Raw genomic sequence first — 14,777 nt, 5'->3', positions numbered from 1 at the left:
CGATTTGTACACACACTTAAGTGAATGCCAAGCATACTTGCTCAACAACCATACAGGTCAGACTGAGGGTGGCCGTATAAACAACTCTAACACTGTTACAAATATGCGCCACACTGTGAACCCACACCAAACAACAATGACAAACATTTCGGGGGAACATCCGCAGCTTAACACAACATAAACACAACAGAACAAATACCCAGAACCCCTTGCAACAGTGACTACCACCAAAACCCGCCCCCCACCACCAACCCCACCCATTATTATTTTATTTTAAGATTCATTAGCATGTGGAAAAATGTAATGTTGATATTTACCTCAGAAGGCTGCAAATTGAAAAGAGGCATTATATGTTTTATTTAAATAGAATTTATTTGACCTTTTTTTTTTTTTCGTTTGTTTTTTGAATGTGGATTTTGCACAATTAAGTTATATAATTATTGCTTGTTCCAATATTGTTACTTCAAGGCTTGAATGTTTGATTCATTCATTATTGTTATTTCATTTTCAAATTTATTATTAGCCTGCCGACAAAATTTATTTTGATATTTACCTCAGAAGGCTGCAAATAGAAAAGAGGCACTCAATTTTTATTTAGATTTTATTTGATATGCCATTGGTGTCTTTTAATTATTATTATTATTATTTGAAACTCGATTTTGCATGTCACTATAAAGTTATATAAGCCTTGCTTGTTCAATATTCAATGCAAAAATTGTTTGGTTCCCTATTAAAAGGTTCATTTGTTCAACCCTTAGCCCGCGGCTTTGTTCAGTTTAAAATTTTGGCTCACTCTGTGTTTGACTTTGACACGCCTGTTGTATGTGAATGTTAACCGTATGCAAAAATGTCCCGCCCCCTGCAGGATGTCATTCTGACCAGCGGCTGTAGTCAAGCCATTGACCTGGCGATCAGTGTCCTTTGTAACCCGGGAGACAACATTGTGGTTCCATGTCCAGGCTTCTCCTTATATAAGACTTTGGCTGTTTCCATGGGCATCGAGGTCAGACTGTACAACCTGATGGTAGGATTTCTCATTTCCTTCGTACGTTCATGATTATATTCTCATTTCCATTACACACATGATAGCATTCTCATGTTCCTCATACAAACCCTGTTTCCATATGAGTTGGGAAATTGTGTTGGATGTAAATAAAAACGGAATAAAATAATTAGAAAATTATTTTCTTGCTATTGCAAGAAATTTAGGGATTTCAACATCTACGGTCCATAATATCATCGAAAAGTTCAGAGAATCTGGAGAAATCAATCCACGTAAGCGGCATGGCCGGCAACCAACATTGAATGACCGTGACCTTCAATCCCTCACTGTATCAAAAACCGACATCAATCTCTAAAGGATATAACCACATGGGCTCAGGAACACTTCAGAAAACCACTGTCACTCAATACAGTTTGGCGCTACATCTGTAGGTGCAAGTTAAAGCTCTACTACGCAAAGCCAAAGCCATATACCAACAACATCCAGAAACGCCGCCAGCTTTTCTGGGCCCGAGATCATCTAAGATGTACTGATGCAAAGTGGAAAAGTGTTCTGTGGTCTGACGAGTCCACATTTCAAATTGTTTTTGGAAATATTCGACATCGTGTCATCCGGACCAAAGGGGAAGCCAACCATCCAGACTGTTATCGACGCAAAGTTCAAAAGCCAGCATCTGTGATGGTATGGGGGTGCATTAGTGCCCAAAGCATGGATAACTTACACATCTGTGAAGGCACCATTAATGCTGAAAGGTACATACAGGTTTTGGAACAACATATGCTGCCGTCTAAGCGCTGTCTTTTTCATGGACGCCCCTGCTTATTTCAGCAAGACAATGCCAAGCCAGATTCAGCACGTGATACAACAGCGTGGCTTTGTAAAAAAAGAGTGCGGGTACTTTCCTGGCCCGCCTGCAGTCCAGACCTTTCTCCCATCGAAAATGTGTGGCGCATTATGAAGCGTAAAATACAACTGCGGAGACCCCAGACTGTTGAACGACTGAAGCTCTACATAAAACAAGAATGGGAAAGAATTCCACTTTCAAAGCTTCAACAATTAGTTTCCTCGGTTCCCAAACGTTTATTGAGTGTTGTTAAAAGAAAAGGTGATGTAACACAGTGGCGAACATGCCCTTTCCCAACTACTTTGGCACATGTTGCAGCCATGAAATTCTGAGTTAATTATTATTTGCAAAAAAAAAAAAAGTTTATGAGTTTGAACATCAAATATCTTGTCTTTGTAGTGCATTCCGATGACACGATGGTTGAAAAGGATTTGCAAATCATTGTTTTCTGTTTTTATTTACCTCTAACACAATTTCCCAACTCAAATGGAAGCGGGGTTCGTACATTCACAATATTTTTATAACCCTTTGATGGATGTTTCGCATACAACCATGATAATATTGTCATTTGCCTCATACAATGATATTCAAATTTTTTCATTTACTTCATACATTCATGATGTCCTCATTCCCATCACACATTGATGATAATATTCTCATTTCACCAACTATAGTAATGATTAAGTTCTCATTTCTGTTTTACCTCCTAAAATCGTGATGAAATTCTCATTTTCGTCATATATTCATTATGTTGATGTCCATCCATCCATCCATCCATCCATCCATCCATCCATCCATCCATCCATCCATCCATCCATCCATCCATTTCCTACCGCTTGTCCCTTTTGGGTTCGTGGGGAGGTGCTGGAGCCTATCTCAGCTGCATTCGGGCGGAAGCATTTCTCTCATTTATTTAGGATTATATTTTCATTTTCCCCATACACTCATGATGGTATTCTCATTTCTCTCATACATTCATGATTATATTCCCACTTCTATCATCCATTTATGATGATATTTTAATTTCTCAATTCCCTCATGCATTAAGGGTGATATTCTTTTTTCCATCCTACACGCATGATTAAATTCTCAGTTCTCTCACACATTCACGTCCGGAAAAGTCTGCTGACGCACTAAGTACTATCTTTCTATCTGTGTGCTTCTAATTGGATTTAGAACTTTCTTTATTCCTTCTCAAACATATTTATTAGTCTTATCAAACGTACAAACCACCCACTCTCAGCTTGTTCGCTGCTAAGCTAGAGGCCACGACCCCTCCAGCTCCGTGCGGACCTGAATGGGGACAGCCTGTTTTCACGTCCGCTTTCTAAGTATATAAACAGCTTGCCTGCCCAATCACGTTACAACATCTACTGATTTTAATAAAAAACTACACACACAAGGAGCCGAGGCAGAAGAACGAGGAAGTTACACCCAAGGCGACGCCGTCTGTAATAGAGTGATCTATCTTGTCTGTTGCCATCTCCTGGTTAATGTTGGCTATAGCGTTATGGGGTTGCTTTTTGATCGGCCAACGATTTACGTGGTGTGGCGCACCTGACGTCAAGTGACTCTCGCCAGTACGAAAATGCAGAACAAAGGTTACTCAAATAGTGAAAGGTAAGTGTTGTGGTTTTTTTAGTAACCAGCAAGCACAGTACAGTTAGTAGAACAACTGTGTTTTTATTACTGTGTATTTGATAGGTGCCTTCTAAAATTAAACTATTTATTTTATATATATATATATATATATATATAATAAAATAAATATATATAGCTAGAATTCACTGAAAGTCAAATATTTCATAGATATATATATATCTATGAAATATATATGAAATACTCGAGTTGGTGAATTGTAGATGTAAATATACTCCTCCCCTCTTAACCACGCTTCCGCCTCATCCCCGACCACGCCCCCCACCCCCACCTCCCGAAATCGGAGGTCTCAAGGTTGGCATGTATGGGTTTGATACCCACATCTGCGGTCCCTTCCAATGTTTCCCGTTGTTCCCACTGGTATTTGTTTTTTCCTGCTGTAATGTCACGATGTCTTTGTGGCTTGTGCAGCCCTTTGAGACATTTGTGATTAAGGGCTATACAAATAAACTTTGATTGATTGGTTGATAGATATTCTCATTTTCTCCGTACATTCATGAATGTATTATTATATCCATCACATGTTTATGATCATATTTTCACTTCAATCATACAATCATGATGACATGGGGCGGCATAGCTCGCTTGGTAGAGTGGCCGTGCCAGCAACTTAGGGTTGCAGGTTTGATTCCCGCTTCTGCCATCCTAGTCACTGCCGTTGTGTCCTTGGGCAAGACACTTTACCCACCTGCTCCCAGTGCCACCCTCACTGGTTTAAATGTAACTTAGATATTGGGTTTCACTATGTAAAGCGCTTTGAGTCACTAGAGAAAAGCACTATATAAATATAATTCACTTCACTTCACTTATTTCCATTATATGTTTATTGATATTCTCATTTCCCTTCTACATTAATGAGGATATGGTCCTGTCCACCATACGTTCACAATGCCATTCTCGATTCCCTCATCCATTCATTATTATATTCTCAATTCTAATTTACCTCATACATTCATGCCATTTTAATTTCCATCATCTATTCATGATGAAATGGTCATAATATTCTCATTTCCGTAATACATTCATAATGGTAATTTCCTTCATGATTATTTCCATCATACAGTCATATATTCTCTCATACATTCATGATGATATTCTCATTTCCTTTTTCAACATACATTCATAATGGTATCCTTATTCATAATTATTTTCATCATACGTTCATGATTATATTTTCAATTCTCTCGTACATTCATAATGAAGTTCACATTTCTTATATCCCTCTTACATTCATGTTATTCTCATTTTCCTCATGTATCAATGAGTGTACCTCATTTCTCGTTTTCCTCATAGAGTCATGATGATATTCTTATTTCTTATTCTCATCATACATTCATAATGGTCTTCTTATTCATGATTATTTTTCATACTTTCATGGTTATATTCTCATTTCCCTTTTACGTTCATGATGGTATTCTCATTTCTCATTTTCTTCCTGCACTCATGTTGACATTCTCATTTCTCCTCATATGGCAGAATGATATTTTAATTTCCCTTTAACATATATGATGCTATTTTATTTCTCATTTTGGTCATACATTGATGATAAAATTCTCATTTTCTCCTTTAGTGTGTTTGTTTGCACAAGTCAAAGTTTAAAAAAAAATGTACTTTGACTTGATAATAATGGTGTTGTGTTCAATGAAAGCTTCTAAGATGCCGGGATTCTGCAGAGTCAGCAGTTCCTGTTGTTATCAAACCGGTTTGAAAGAATAACTGTGTGCTTGACAAGCTTACTTATCCGTATGTAATACAAGTAGTCCATCCCACGAGTTGTTCAGATAATGCTTGTTCTTCCATAACCAGCCCGAGAAGTCATGGGAAGTGGACCTGCAACACTTGGAGAGCCTGATGGATGACAAGACATCCTGTCTGATTGTCACCAACCCATCAAACCCATGCGGTTCTGTGTTCACCAAGGACCACTTACAGAAGATCCTCACAGGTCAGTAGCACTCGTCCAAAATTCACAGAATCCTCTCTGAATGAGTTGGGAAATTGTGTTAGATGTAAACATAAACGGAATACAATCCTTTTCAACCCATATTCAGTTGGATGCACTACAAAGACAATATATTTGATGTTTGAACTAATAAACTTTTTTTTTTTTTGCAAATAATAATTAAGTTAGAATTTCATGGCTGCAACACGCGCCAAAATAGTTGGGAAAGGGCATGTTCACCACTGTGTTACATCACCTTTTCTTTTAACCACACTCATTAAATGTTTGGGAACTGAGGAAACTAATTGTTGAAGCTTTGAAAGTGGAATTCTTGACCATTCTTGCTTAATGTACAGCTTAAGTTGTTCAGTTGTCGTATTTTACGCTTCATGATGCGCCACACATTTTTGATGGGTTGACATGTCTGGACTGCAGGCGGGCCAGGAAAGTACCTGCACTCTTTTACTATGAAGCCACACTGTTGTAACACATGGCTTGGCAATTTTTTGCTGAAATAAGCAGGGGCGTCCATGATAACGTTGCTTGGATGACAACATATGTTGCTCCAAAACCTGTATGGACCTTTCAGCATTAATGGTGCCTTCACAGATGTGTAAGTTACCCATGCCTTGGGCACTAATACGCCCCCATACCTTCACAGATGCTGGCTTTTGAACTTTGCGCCTATAACAATCCGGATGGTTATATCCCTCTTTGTTCCGGAGGACACCACGTCCACAGTTTCCAAATATAATTTGAAATGTGGACTCGTCAGACCTCAGAACACTTTTTCACTGTGCATCAGTCCATCTTAGATAAGCTCAGGCCCGGCGAAGCCAGCGGCGCTCCTGGGTGTTGTTGATAAATGGCTTTCGCTTTGCATAGTAGAGTTTTAACTTGCACTTGCACTTGTAGCGACCAACTGTAGTTACTGACAGTGGTTTTATGAAGTGTTCTTGAGCCCATGTGGTGATATCCTTTACACACTGGTGTCTGTTTTCGATGCAGTACCGCCTGAGGGATCAAAGGTCCGTCATGTCATCGCTTACGTGCAAGGATTTTTTCTAGATTCTCTGAACCTTTTGATGATTTTACGGACCGTAGATGGTAAAATCCCTAAATTCCTTGCAATAGCTCGTTGAGAAGTGTTGTTCTAAAACTGTTCGACAATTTGCTTACAAATTGGTGACCCTCGCCCCATCCTTGTTTGTGAATTACTTAGCATTTCATGGAAGCTACTTTTATACCCAATCATGGCACCCACCTGTTCCCAATCAGCCTGCACACCTGTGGGATGTTCTAAAAAAGTGTTTGATGATCATTCCTCAACTTTATCAGTATTTATTGCCACCTTTCCCAACTTCTTTGTCAGGTGTTGCTGGCATCAAATTCTAAAGTTAATGATTATTTGCAAATAGTTTATCAGTTTGAACATCAAATATGTTGTCTTTGTAGCATATTCAACTGAATATGGGTTGAAAATGATTTGCAAATCATTGTATTCCGTTTATATTTACATCTAACACAATTTCCCAACTCATATGGAAACTGGGTTTGTACTTCATTAAATGTTGATGCGTCTTCCTTCACAGTGGCCTCCAGAAACCATGTGCCTATCCTGGCAGATGAAATCTACAGCAACATGGTGAGTGCAGTTGTCGAGTTTTCAAACTTGACTGGCATCCACAGACTCTATTTCACCACAGCGAGGCACATTTTTCACCACTGTGTTTGGTTTGGTGGTATTTGGGCGGAGCTTAGACCACCACACATCAGCACATATTCATGTTTTTACCATTTAGCTCACCATTGAGACATTCTTGAGAACCGATCCAAAGCGAGCAAGTCAGCTGACTGCTGCATCAAACTTTCATGACAGTTATCGCCTTGTTTACAGTAATCTAATGTTCATATGTGACACAATCAGGAAGTAAAACCATGCGAAATGATGAAAGATACATCCAAATAGAAGTAAGTGCATTCCAACAAACTGCATGCCTCAAGAAGTGCAGCGTCGACATTTTAGTGCAGGGGTCACCAACGTGGCGCCCGCTGGCCTGTTCCAAAAATAGCTCAAATAGCAGCACTTACCAGTGAGCTGCCTCTATATTTTTAAATTTGATCTATTTACTAGCAAGCTGGTCTCGCTTTGCTGGACATTTTTAATTCTAAGAGAGACCAAACTCAAATAGAATTTGAAAGTCCGAGAAAATATTTTAAAGAATTTGTCATCAATAGTTTAAATAAATTCATTAATTTTTTTTACTTGGCTTCTTATAACTTTCAGAAAGACAATTTTAGGCAAAAAATACAACCTTAAAAATTATTTTAGGATTTTTAAACACATGTACCTTTTTAGCTTTTAAATTCCTTCCTTTTCTTTCCTGACAATTTAAATCAATGTTCAAGTAAATTATTTTTTTTTATTGTAAAGAATAATAAATACATTTAAATTTAATTCTTCATTTTAGCTTCTGTTTTTTCTGTGGAGAATATTTTTGAAATATTTCTTCAAACTTATTATGATTAAAATAAAATAAAAATATTCTGTTAAATCTAGAAAATCTGTAGAATCAAATTGAAATCTTATTTCAAAGTTTTTTGAATTTCTTTTAAAATTTTTGTTCTGGAAAATCTAAAAGAAATAATGATTTTTCTTTGATAGAAATATAGCTTGGTCCAATTTGTTATATATTCTAACAAAGTGCAGATTGGATTTTAACCTATTTATGTCATCAAAATTCAAAAATTAATCTTAATCAAGAAAAACTACTAAAGGTGTTCCATAAATTATCTTTTTACATTTTTTCGAAATGATTCGGATGAGCTAGTTTTTCTCTTCTTTTTCTCAGCTGAATTTTGAATTTTAAAGAGTCGAAATTGAAGATAAAATATGTTTAAAATTAAATTTTCATTTATTTTGTTTTTTCTCCTCTTTTAAACTGTTCGATTAAGCGTTTTTTTCATCATTTATTCTCTACAAAAAAACCTTCCGTAAAAGGAAACAAAATGTACGACGGAATGACGGATAGAAATACCCATTTTTATATATATACAGTATATAGATTTATATATTAAAGGTAAATTGAGCAAATTGGCTATTTCTGGCAATTTATTTAAGTGTGTATCAAACTGGTAGCCCTTTGCATTAATCAATACCCAAGAAGTAGCTTTTGGTTTCAAAAAGGTTGTGTTAGTGTCTCTAATTGTCTTTATGCAACCCCTCGGATTGGTGGAACATTGACACTATACATATATATTTCACTTTATCTTCTGTGAAAGATTTTGCGCTCACATTTAGATAAAAATTTCACCGGTTCTGTTCATAACTTTTATTTACCGTATTCCTAGCCGCAGTCAGGACGTTGAGGGGATCCGGTTTGGTGGCTGCAGGATTAGGTCTCTGCTTTTTGCAGATGATGTGGTTATCTGGCCAGGATTTTCAGCTCTCACTGGAATGGTTCCTAGCAGAGTGTGAAGCGACTGGGATGAGAATCAGCACATCCAAGTACGAGTCCATGGTTCTCGCCTAGAAAAGGGTGGAGTGCCATCTCCGGATTGGGGAAGAGATCTCGTGGAGGAGTTCGAATACCTCGGAGTCTTGTTCACGAGTGAGGGAAGAGTGGATCGGTGCGATGTCTTCAGTAATGCGGAAGCTGTATCGATCCGTTGTGGTGAAGAAGGACCTAAGCCAGAAGGCAAAGCTCTCAATTTACCGGTCGATCAATGATCCCATCCTCACCTATGGTCATGAGCTTTGGGTTATGACCGAAAGGACAAGATCACGGGTACAAGCGGCCAAAATGAGTTTCCTCCGCTGGGTGCCGGGGTTCTCCCTTAGAGATAGGGTGAGAAGTTCTGTCATCATGGGGAGCTCAAAGCTCAAAGCTCAAAGCTGCTGCTTCTCCACATCGAGAGGAGACAGATGAGGTGGTTCGGGCATCCGGTCAGGATGCCACCTGAAGGCCCAGGACACGTTGGGAAGACTATGTCTCCGGGCTGGCCTGGGAACGCCTCGTGATCCCCCGTGAGGAGCTGGACAAAGTGGTTAGGGAGAGGGGAGTCTGGGCTTATCTGTGGAGGCTGCTGCCTCCCCTGCAACCTGACCTTGAATAAGCGAAAGAAAATGGATGGATGGATGAATAATTTAATTCAGACCTAAATGTGATAAAAATGAGCTACAGTAAATGTGAGTTAAACCTGAAAGACATATCTGATAGAAATGTGTGACCGATCTTTTCTATTCGGCACCACACAGTGTTAGTAGAGAACCCGTCTATCTGGTTCCTCATGCAAAGATGAAAGTAGGCATTGTTCGTTAGCCTATATAACTAACCAATTTCAATTGTTAATTATCCACAACCGATTCAGCCTCAGGGCTGATTTTTGCCGTCCGGCTTCTGTTAGATTTGTGACGTTTGCTAGGCATGTTGGTGAGGGTGGTGCTCTTTCAGGATGCCGATTGGGCTCGGACACAGCGTACAAGTAAGAAATAATGGTTTATTTAACTAAAAACAGGCGAAGAACAAAAACACTGGCGCTAGGTACAAAAGACAAACCAAAAGCGCTAGCATGGAAGCTAGGTAACTAAACACAGGAATAGCTAACGAGTACTAAACAGATTTACCAAAGTTCGGAGATAGCGTCGTCAGTTGTTGTGGGAAGCAAGGCTAGGATGCCAGAACGAGTCACAGAAAATGCAGGCTTAAATAAGGATGGTAATCCACAAACAGGTGAGAGTCCGGAAACAAGGAACAGGTGAAACAAATATGAAAACCATGGTGACATAACAAACCAGGAAGTGCCCAACAAACCCAAAGATCCAAATAACAAACGATCTGGGCAGCAGATCGTAACAAGAATACCTTAATAACCTCATGAATTACTATTGCTACGTCACACGGGTGTTGAAAGCATACTGCCAGGAGATCAAGGAAGGCAGAAGTCACCGTCAGAAAGTGGTCAATGACTAATGAATTTGGGAAAACCCGACGCTGTCAACATTTGTACTCCTAAAAGCGAAGTACAGAATACTTATTGAAGTGTACTGACAGACGCAGCGTTTGTCTACACTGGTGCTAGATAGGTTGTATCTGCATGCCCTTGGGCAGAGGGTCTTAACCTTGTCCGCCCCGAGATTGGTAGATTGTGAGTTCAAACTGGGTTGTACCAAAGACTATAAAAATGTGACCCATTACCTCCCTGCTTGGCATTCAGCATCAAGGGTTGGAATTGGGGGTTAAATCAGCAAAATGATTCCCGAGTGCAACCACCCTCACCTCCCAGGGGGTGGAACAAGGGGATGGGTCAAATGCAGAGAGTAATTTCACCACACCTAGTGTGTGTGTGACGGTCAATGGTACTTTAACTTTAACTTCAACCTCTCTTGACCTCTGGGCCCAACTTTTCTACTTCTGAGGGGCCCGTGGATGAACACTGAATTAGTAATCTTACTCTTGATTTTAATTGTAATCAACAAATATTTCTATCCTACTCACAGTATAACAGGATAAACCTTATCAAATGATATGAAACCATGTGTTAATCATTTTTATTATTATTATTTTTAGACTTATACTTCCTTTTTATTGTCATTCAAATTTGAACTTTACAGTACAGATAAGAACGAAATTTTGTTGCATTAGCTCATGGTAGTGTAGGATAAAAAAGCAATAAGGTGCAGATATGAATAAATAGATTACTGAACAGATAAATATATTGCACTTTTGCATAGTCAGTATGCATCTAGGTTTATGGATGTATTGTCTTTATATTCCAGTGAGTTAATCCATTTTCGGGGGGAATTGAGGCAATTATTATGATGCGTTCAAGAGTCTTACGGCCTGAGCTGTTAAAGGACCTGGAGGTTCTGCTTCGGAGGCTGCGGAACCTCTTTTAGAGTCCAGCAGTGAAAACAGTCCTTGGTGGGGGTGGGAGGAGTCTCTGCAGATTTTCTGAGCCTTGGTCAGGCAGTGGCTTTTTGGGATCTCCTGGATAGGAGGAAGAGGAGTCCTGATGATATTTTCCATCGTCCTCACCACTCTCTGGAGAGACTTCCAGACTGAGGCACTGCAGGCTCCAGTCCAGACAGAGATGCTGTTGGTCAGCTGGCTCTCTATAGTGCCTCTGTAGAATGTGGTGAAAATGGGGGGAGGGAGCTGTGCTCTTTTCATCCGACACAAAAAGCGCATGCGCTGCTGAGCTCTTTTTACGAGAACTCCGGATTGTAGGGACCAGGTCATATTGTCAGTTATCTGCACCCCCAGGAACTTGGTGCCGCTTGCTTACCATCTGATGAAAATTGGAGCGTGGCTTCCTGAAGTCGACGATGATATCCTTTGTCTTGTCGACGTTCAGGACCAGGTTGTTGGTTCTGCACCACTCAACCAAATGTTTCACCTCCTCCCTGTAGTCCATGTGGTTGTTGTCACGGATGAGGCCTTTTACGGTTGTGTCTTCCGCATACTTCACAATGTGGTTAGTATTGGACTTGGCGCAGCAGTCATGGGTCATCAACGTGAACAGCAGCGGACTCAGGATGCAGCCCTGGGGGGAGCCGGTGCTTAGGGAGATGGCACTGGAGGTGTTGTTGCCAACTCTCACAGACTGGGGTCTGTCTGTGAGGAAGTCAAGCAGACAGTTGCATAGGGGTGTACTGAATCCCAGGAGGGCCAGTTTGCTCACCAAGTTCTGCGGGATGATGGTGTTGAATGCCGAGCTGAAGTCCAGAAACAACATCCGCACATTCCTTCCAGATGTTCTAAGCTCAGGTGGAGTGCAGAGGAGATGGTATCCTCTGTGGAGCGGTTAGGGCGATAAGCAAACTGGTATGGGTCGAATGTTGGGGGAAGTCCAGAGACCATGTATTCCTTTACCAGCCTCTCGGAGCACTTCATTATGAAGGGGTTTAATGCATTGAGGGAGAAGATTGTGGGTTTTTTAGGCACCGAAATGATTGTGGCCGTCTTAAAACACGATGGTACCACAGCCTAGGTCAGCGAGATGTTGAAGATCTCTGTGACAACCCCAGCCAGCTGGTCTGCACATCCCATATTATTATTAAGGCTTAGCTCAGGCTGATTACAAAAATAAATAAAAATCATTCTAATTAAATCAATAACAAAAATAAACAAATTGACATGTGTCCTAAAGGCCTACTGAAACCCACTGCTACCAACCACACAGTCTGATAGTTTATATATCAATGATGAAATATTAACATTGCAACACCTGCCAATACGGCCGATTTAGTTTACTAAATTACAATTTTAAATAACTCGCGGAGTTTCTTGTTGAAATCGTCGTGGAATGATGACGCGCGTACGTGACGTCACGGACTGTCAGGAAATATTAGCGCAGCACTGTTTGCGGCTAAAAGTCGTCTCTTTTTATCGCGCAATTAAACAGTATTCTGGACATCTGTGTTGCTGAATCTTCTGCAATTTGTTCAATTAATAATGGAGAAGTCAAAGTAGAAAGATGGAAGTGGGAAGCTTTAGCTTTTAGCCACACAAACACACGGTGATTCCTTGTTTAAAATTCCCAGAGGGGAAGCTTTACTATGGATCAGAGCGGTCAAGCGAACATGGTTCCCGACCACTTGTCAACCGGCAGGTTTCGGTGAGAAAATTGTGGTAAAAAGTCGCCTCTTACCGGAGATCAGCTGAGTTTGCGCCGTCGACTTCCCTCAGAGACTGGCGTCAAGACACCCGTGGACAAGAGATGCGCGGATAGGCAATTGCGTCATCCGCAACCACATCACCAAAGTCGTCATCCACCCGCTGTCCACCCGAACCAACATTTTATCAGAACCGCAACCGTCCGCTGAAATACATCAAGGTCGGCCACCATTACCACTCAAAGAGCTATTTAAACCCGTTTCACATAGTAAAGAAGACAATGGGAGCCGCTAACGTTCTCGCGACTATCCAATGGTGTTCATCCTGATGACAAGAATAAGGGCGTACTTTGGAGCCATTGCCTTAGACACCTTCAACAACATGTACAAATCGATTGTTAGTCCAGTAACATGTTGTATGCAGCTTCCGCAATCACACGTACAATATTGAAAGGCATACTGGGTGATACAGAGTACACTGATGGTTGTGATATAAACAATTTTAACACGCTTACTAATATGCGCCACGCTGTGAAACCACATCAAACAAGAATGACAAACACATTTCAGGAGAACCTCCTCCAAGTAACACAACATAAACGCAACACAACAAATACCCAGAACCCTTTGCATCTGTGAGACTTCCTGAATATATTTTACACCCCCGCGCCCCAAACCCCGCCCACCTTACCGACGCACAGGGTTTGCTGCTAGCGGGGTGTATAAAATAGTCAGGAATTGTCATGGATGCAAAGGATTCTGGGTATTTGTTGTGTTGCGTTTATTTTGTGTTACTGGAAGGATGTTCTCCCGAAATGTGTTTGTCATTCTTGTTTGGTGTGGCTTCACAGCGTGGCGCATATTACTAAGAGTGTTAAAATTGTTTATATCACAACCATTAGTGTACTTTGTGTCACCCAGTATGCCTTGCAGTCGTGTGCGTGTGTCTGCGGAAGCCACACACAACATGTTGCTGGACTGAGAAGCAGATTGTACTTGTTGTAGAAGGCGACAAAGTCAATGGCTTCATGGCACGCCCTAATACTTATTAACTGGGTGACTGCCGGCAGTCATACTAGAGAATGTTTGCGTCTCCTCTTGTCTTCTTCGCTTAGTGACACGGGTCCTAAATGGCTCTTTGAATGGTAAAGGATACCGATCCCAGAACCATATTCGGTAATATATCAAATATTACCGAATGGTTCAACCGCCACCCGCCCGAATCTAATTAAAATCTATTTTTTCGTCATGTCACCCGCCCGACCCGCGGTTTATCCGCGGACTCCGCGGATGAGACCGCAAACCACGCATCTCTACCGTAGCCACTCCCCTCCGACTATCAGGTACTATTTAATCTCACTAAAACACTAGTAACACAATAGAAAGATAAGGGATTTCCCAGAATTATTCTAGTAAATGTGTCTAAAAACATCTGAATCCGTCCCAAAGCAATTGCCTTTTTTTTTAAACTTTTTTTTTTTTAATTTTTTTTTCTAGTCCTTCGCTATCAATATCATCATCCACAAATCTTTCATCCCCGCTCAAATTAATGTGGAAATTGTCGTTTTCTCGGTCCGAATAGCTCTTGCTGCTGGAGGCTCCCATTAAAAACAATGTGAGGACGTGAGGAGCCCTCACCCTTGTGATGTCATCGTCTGCGACTCACGGTAAAGGCAAGGCTTTTTTATTAGCGACCAACAGTTGCGGACTA

General features: G+C 40.5%; 1 protein-coding gene across 2 annotated transcripts in view; it reads left to right on the top strand.

Annotated features, from left to right (window-relative positions):
- tat (tyrosine aminotransferase) overlaps positions 1–14,777 on the top strand; it is a 120,061-nt gene that overhangs the window by 82,224 nt on the left and 23,060 nt on the right. For both annotated transcript variants that reach the window (XM_061920011.1, XM_061920012.1), the window contains 3 exons: positions 866–1,024; positions 5,313–5,451; positions 7,041–7,093. In XM_061920011.1, the coding sequence (XP_061775995.1) occupies positions 866–1,024; positions 5,313–5,451; positions 7,041–7,093 (351 nt within the window). The remainder of the gene's footprint in view (positions 1–865; positions 1,025–5,312; positions 5,452–7,040; positions 7,094–14,777) is intronic.

Source organism: Nerophis ophidion, linkage group LG14 (assembly GCF_033978795.1).
Source record: "Nerophis ophidion isolate RoL-2023_Sa linkage group LG14, RoL_Noph_v1.0, whole genome shotgun sequence".
Taxonomy (NCBI): domain Eukaryota; kingdom Metazoa; phylum Chordata; class Actinopteri; order Syngnathiformes; family Syngnathidae; genus Nerophis; species Nerophis ophidion.
This window is presented reverse-complemented; position numbering and strand designations above follow the sequence as displayed.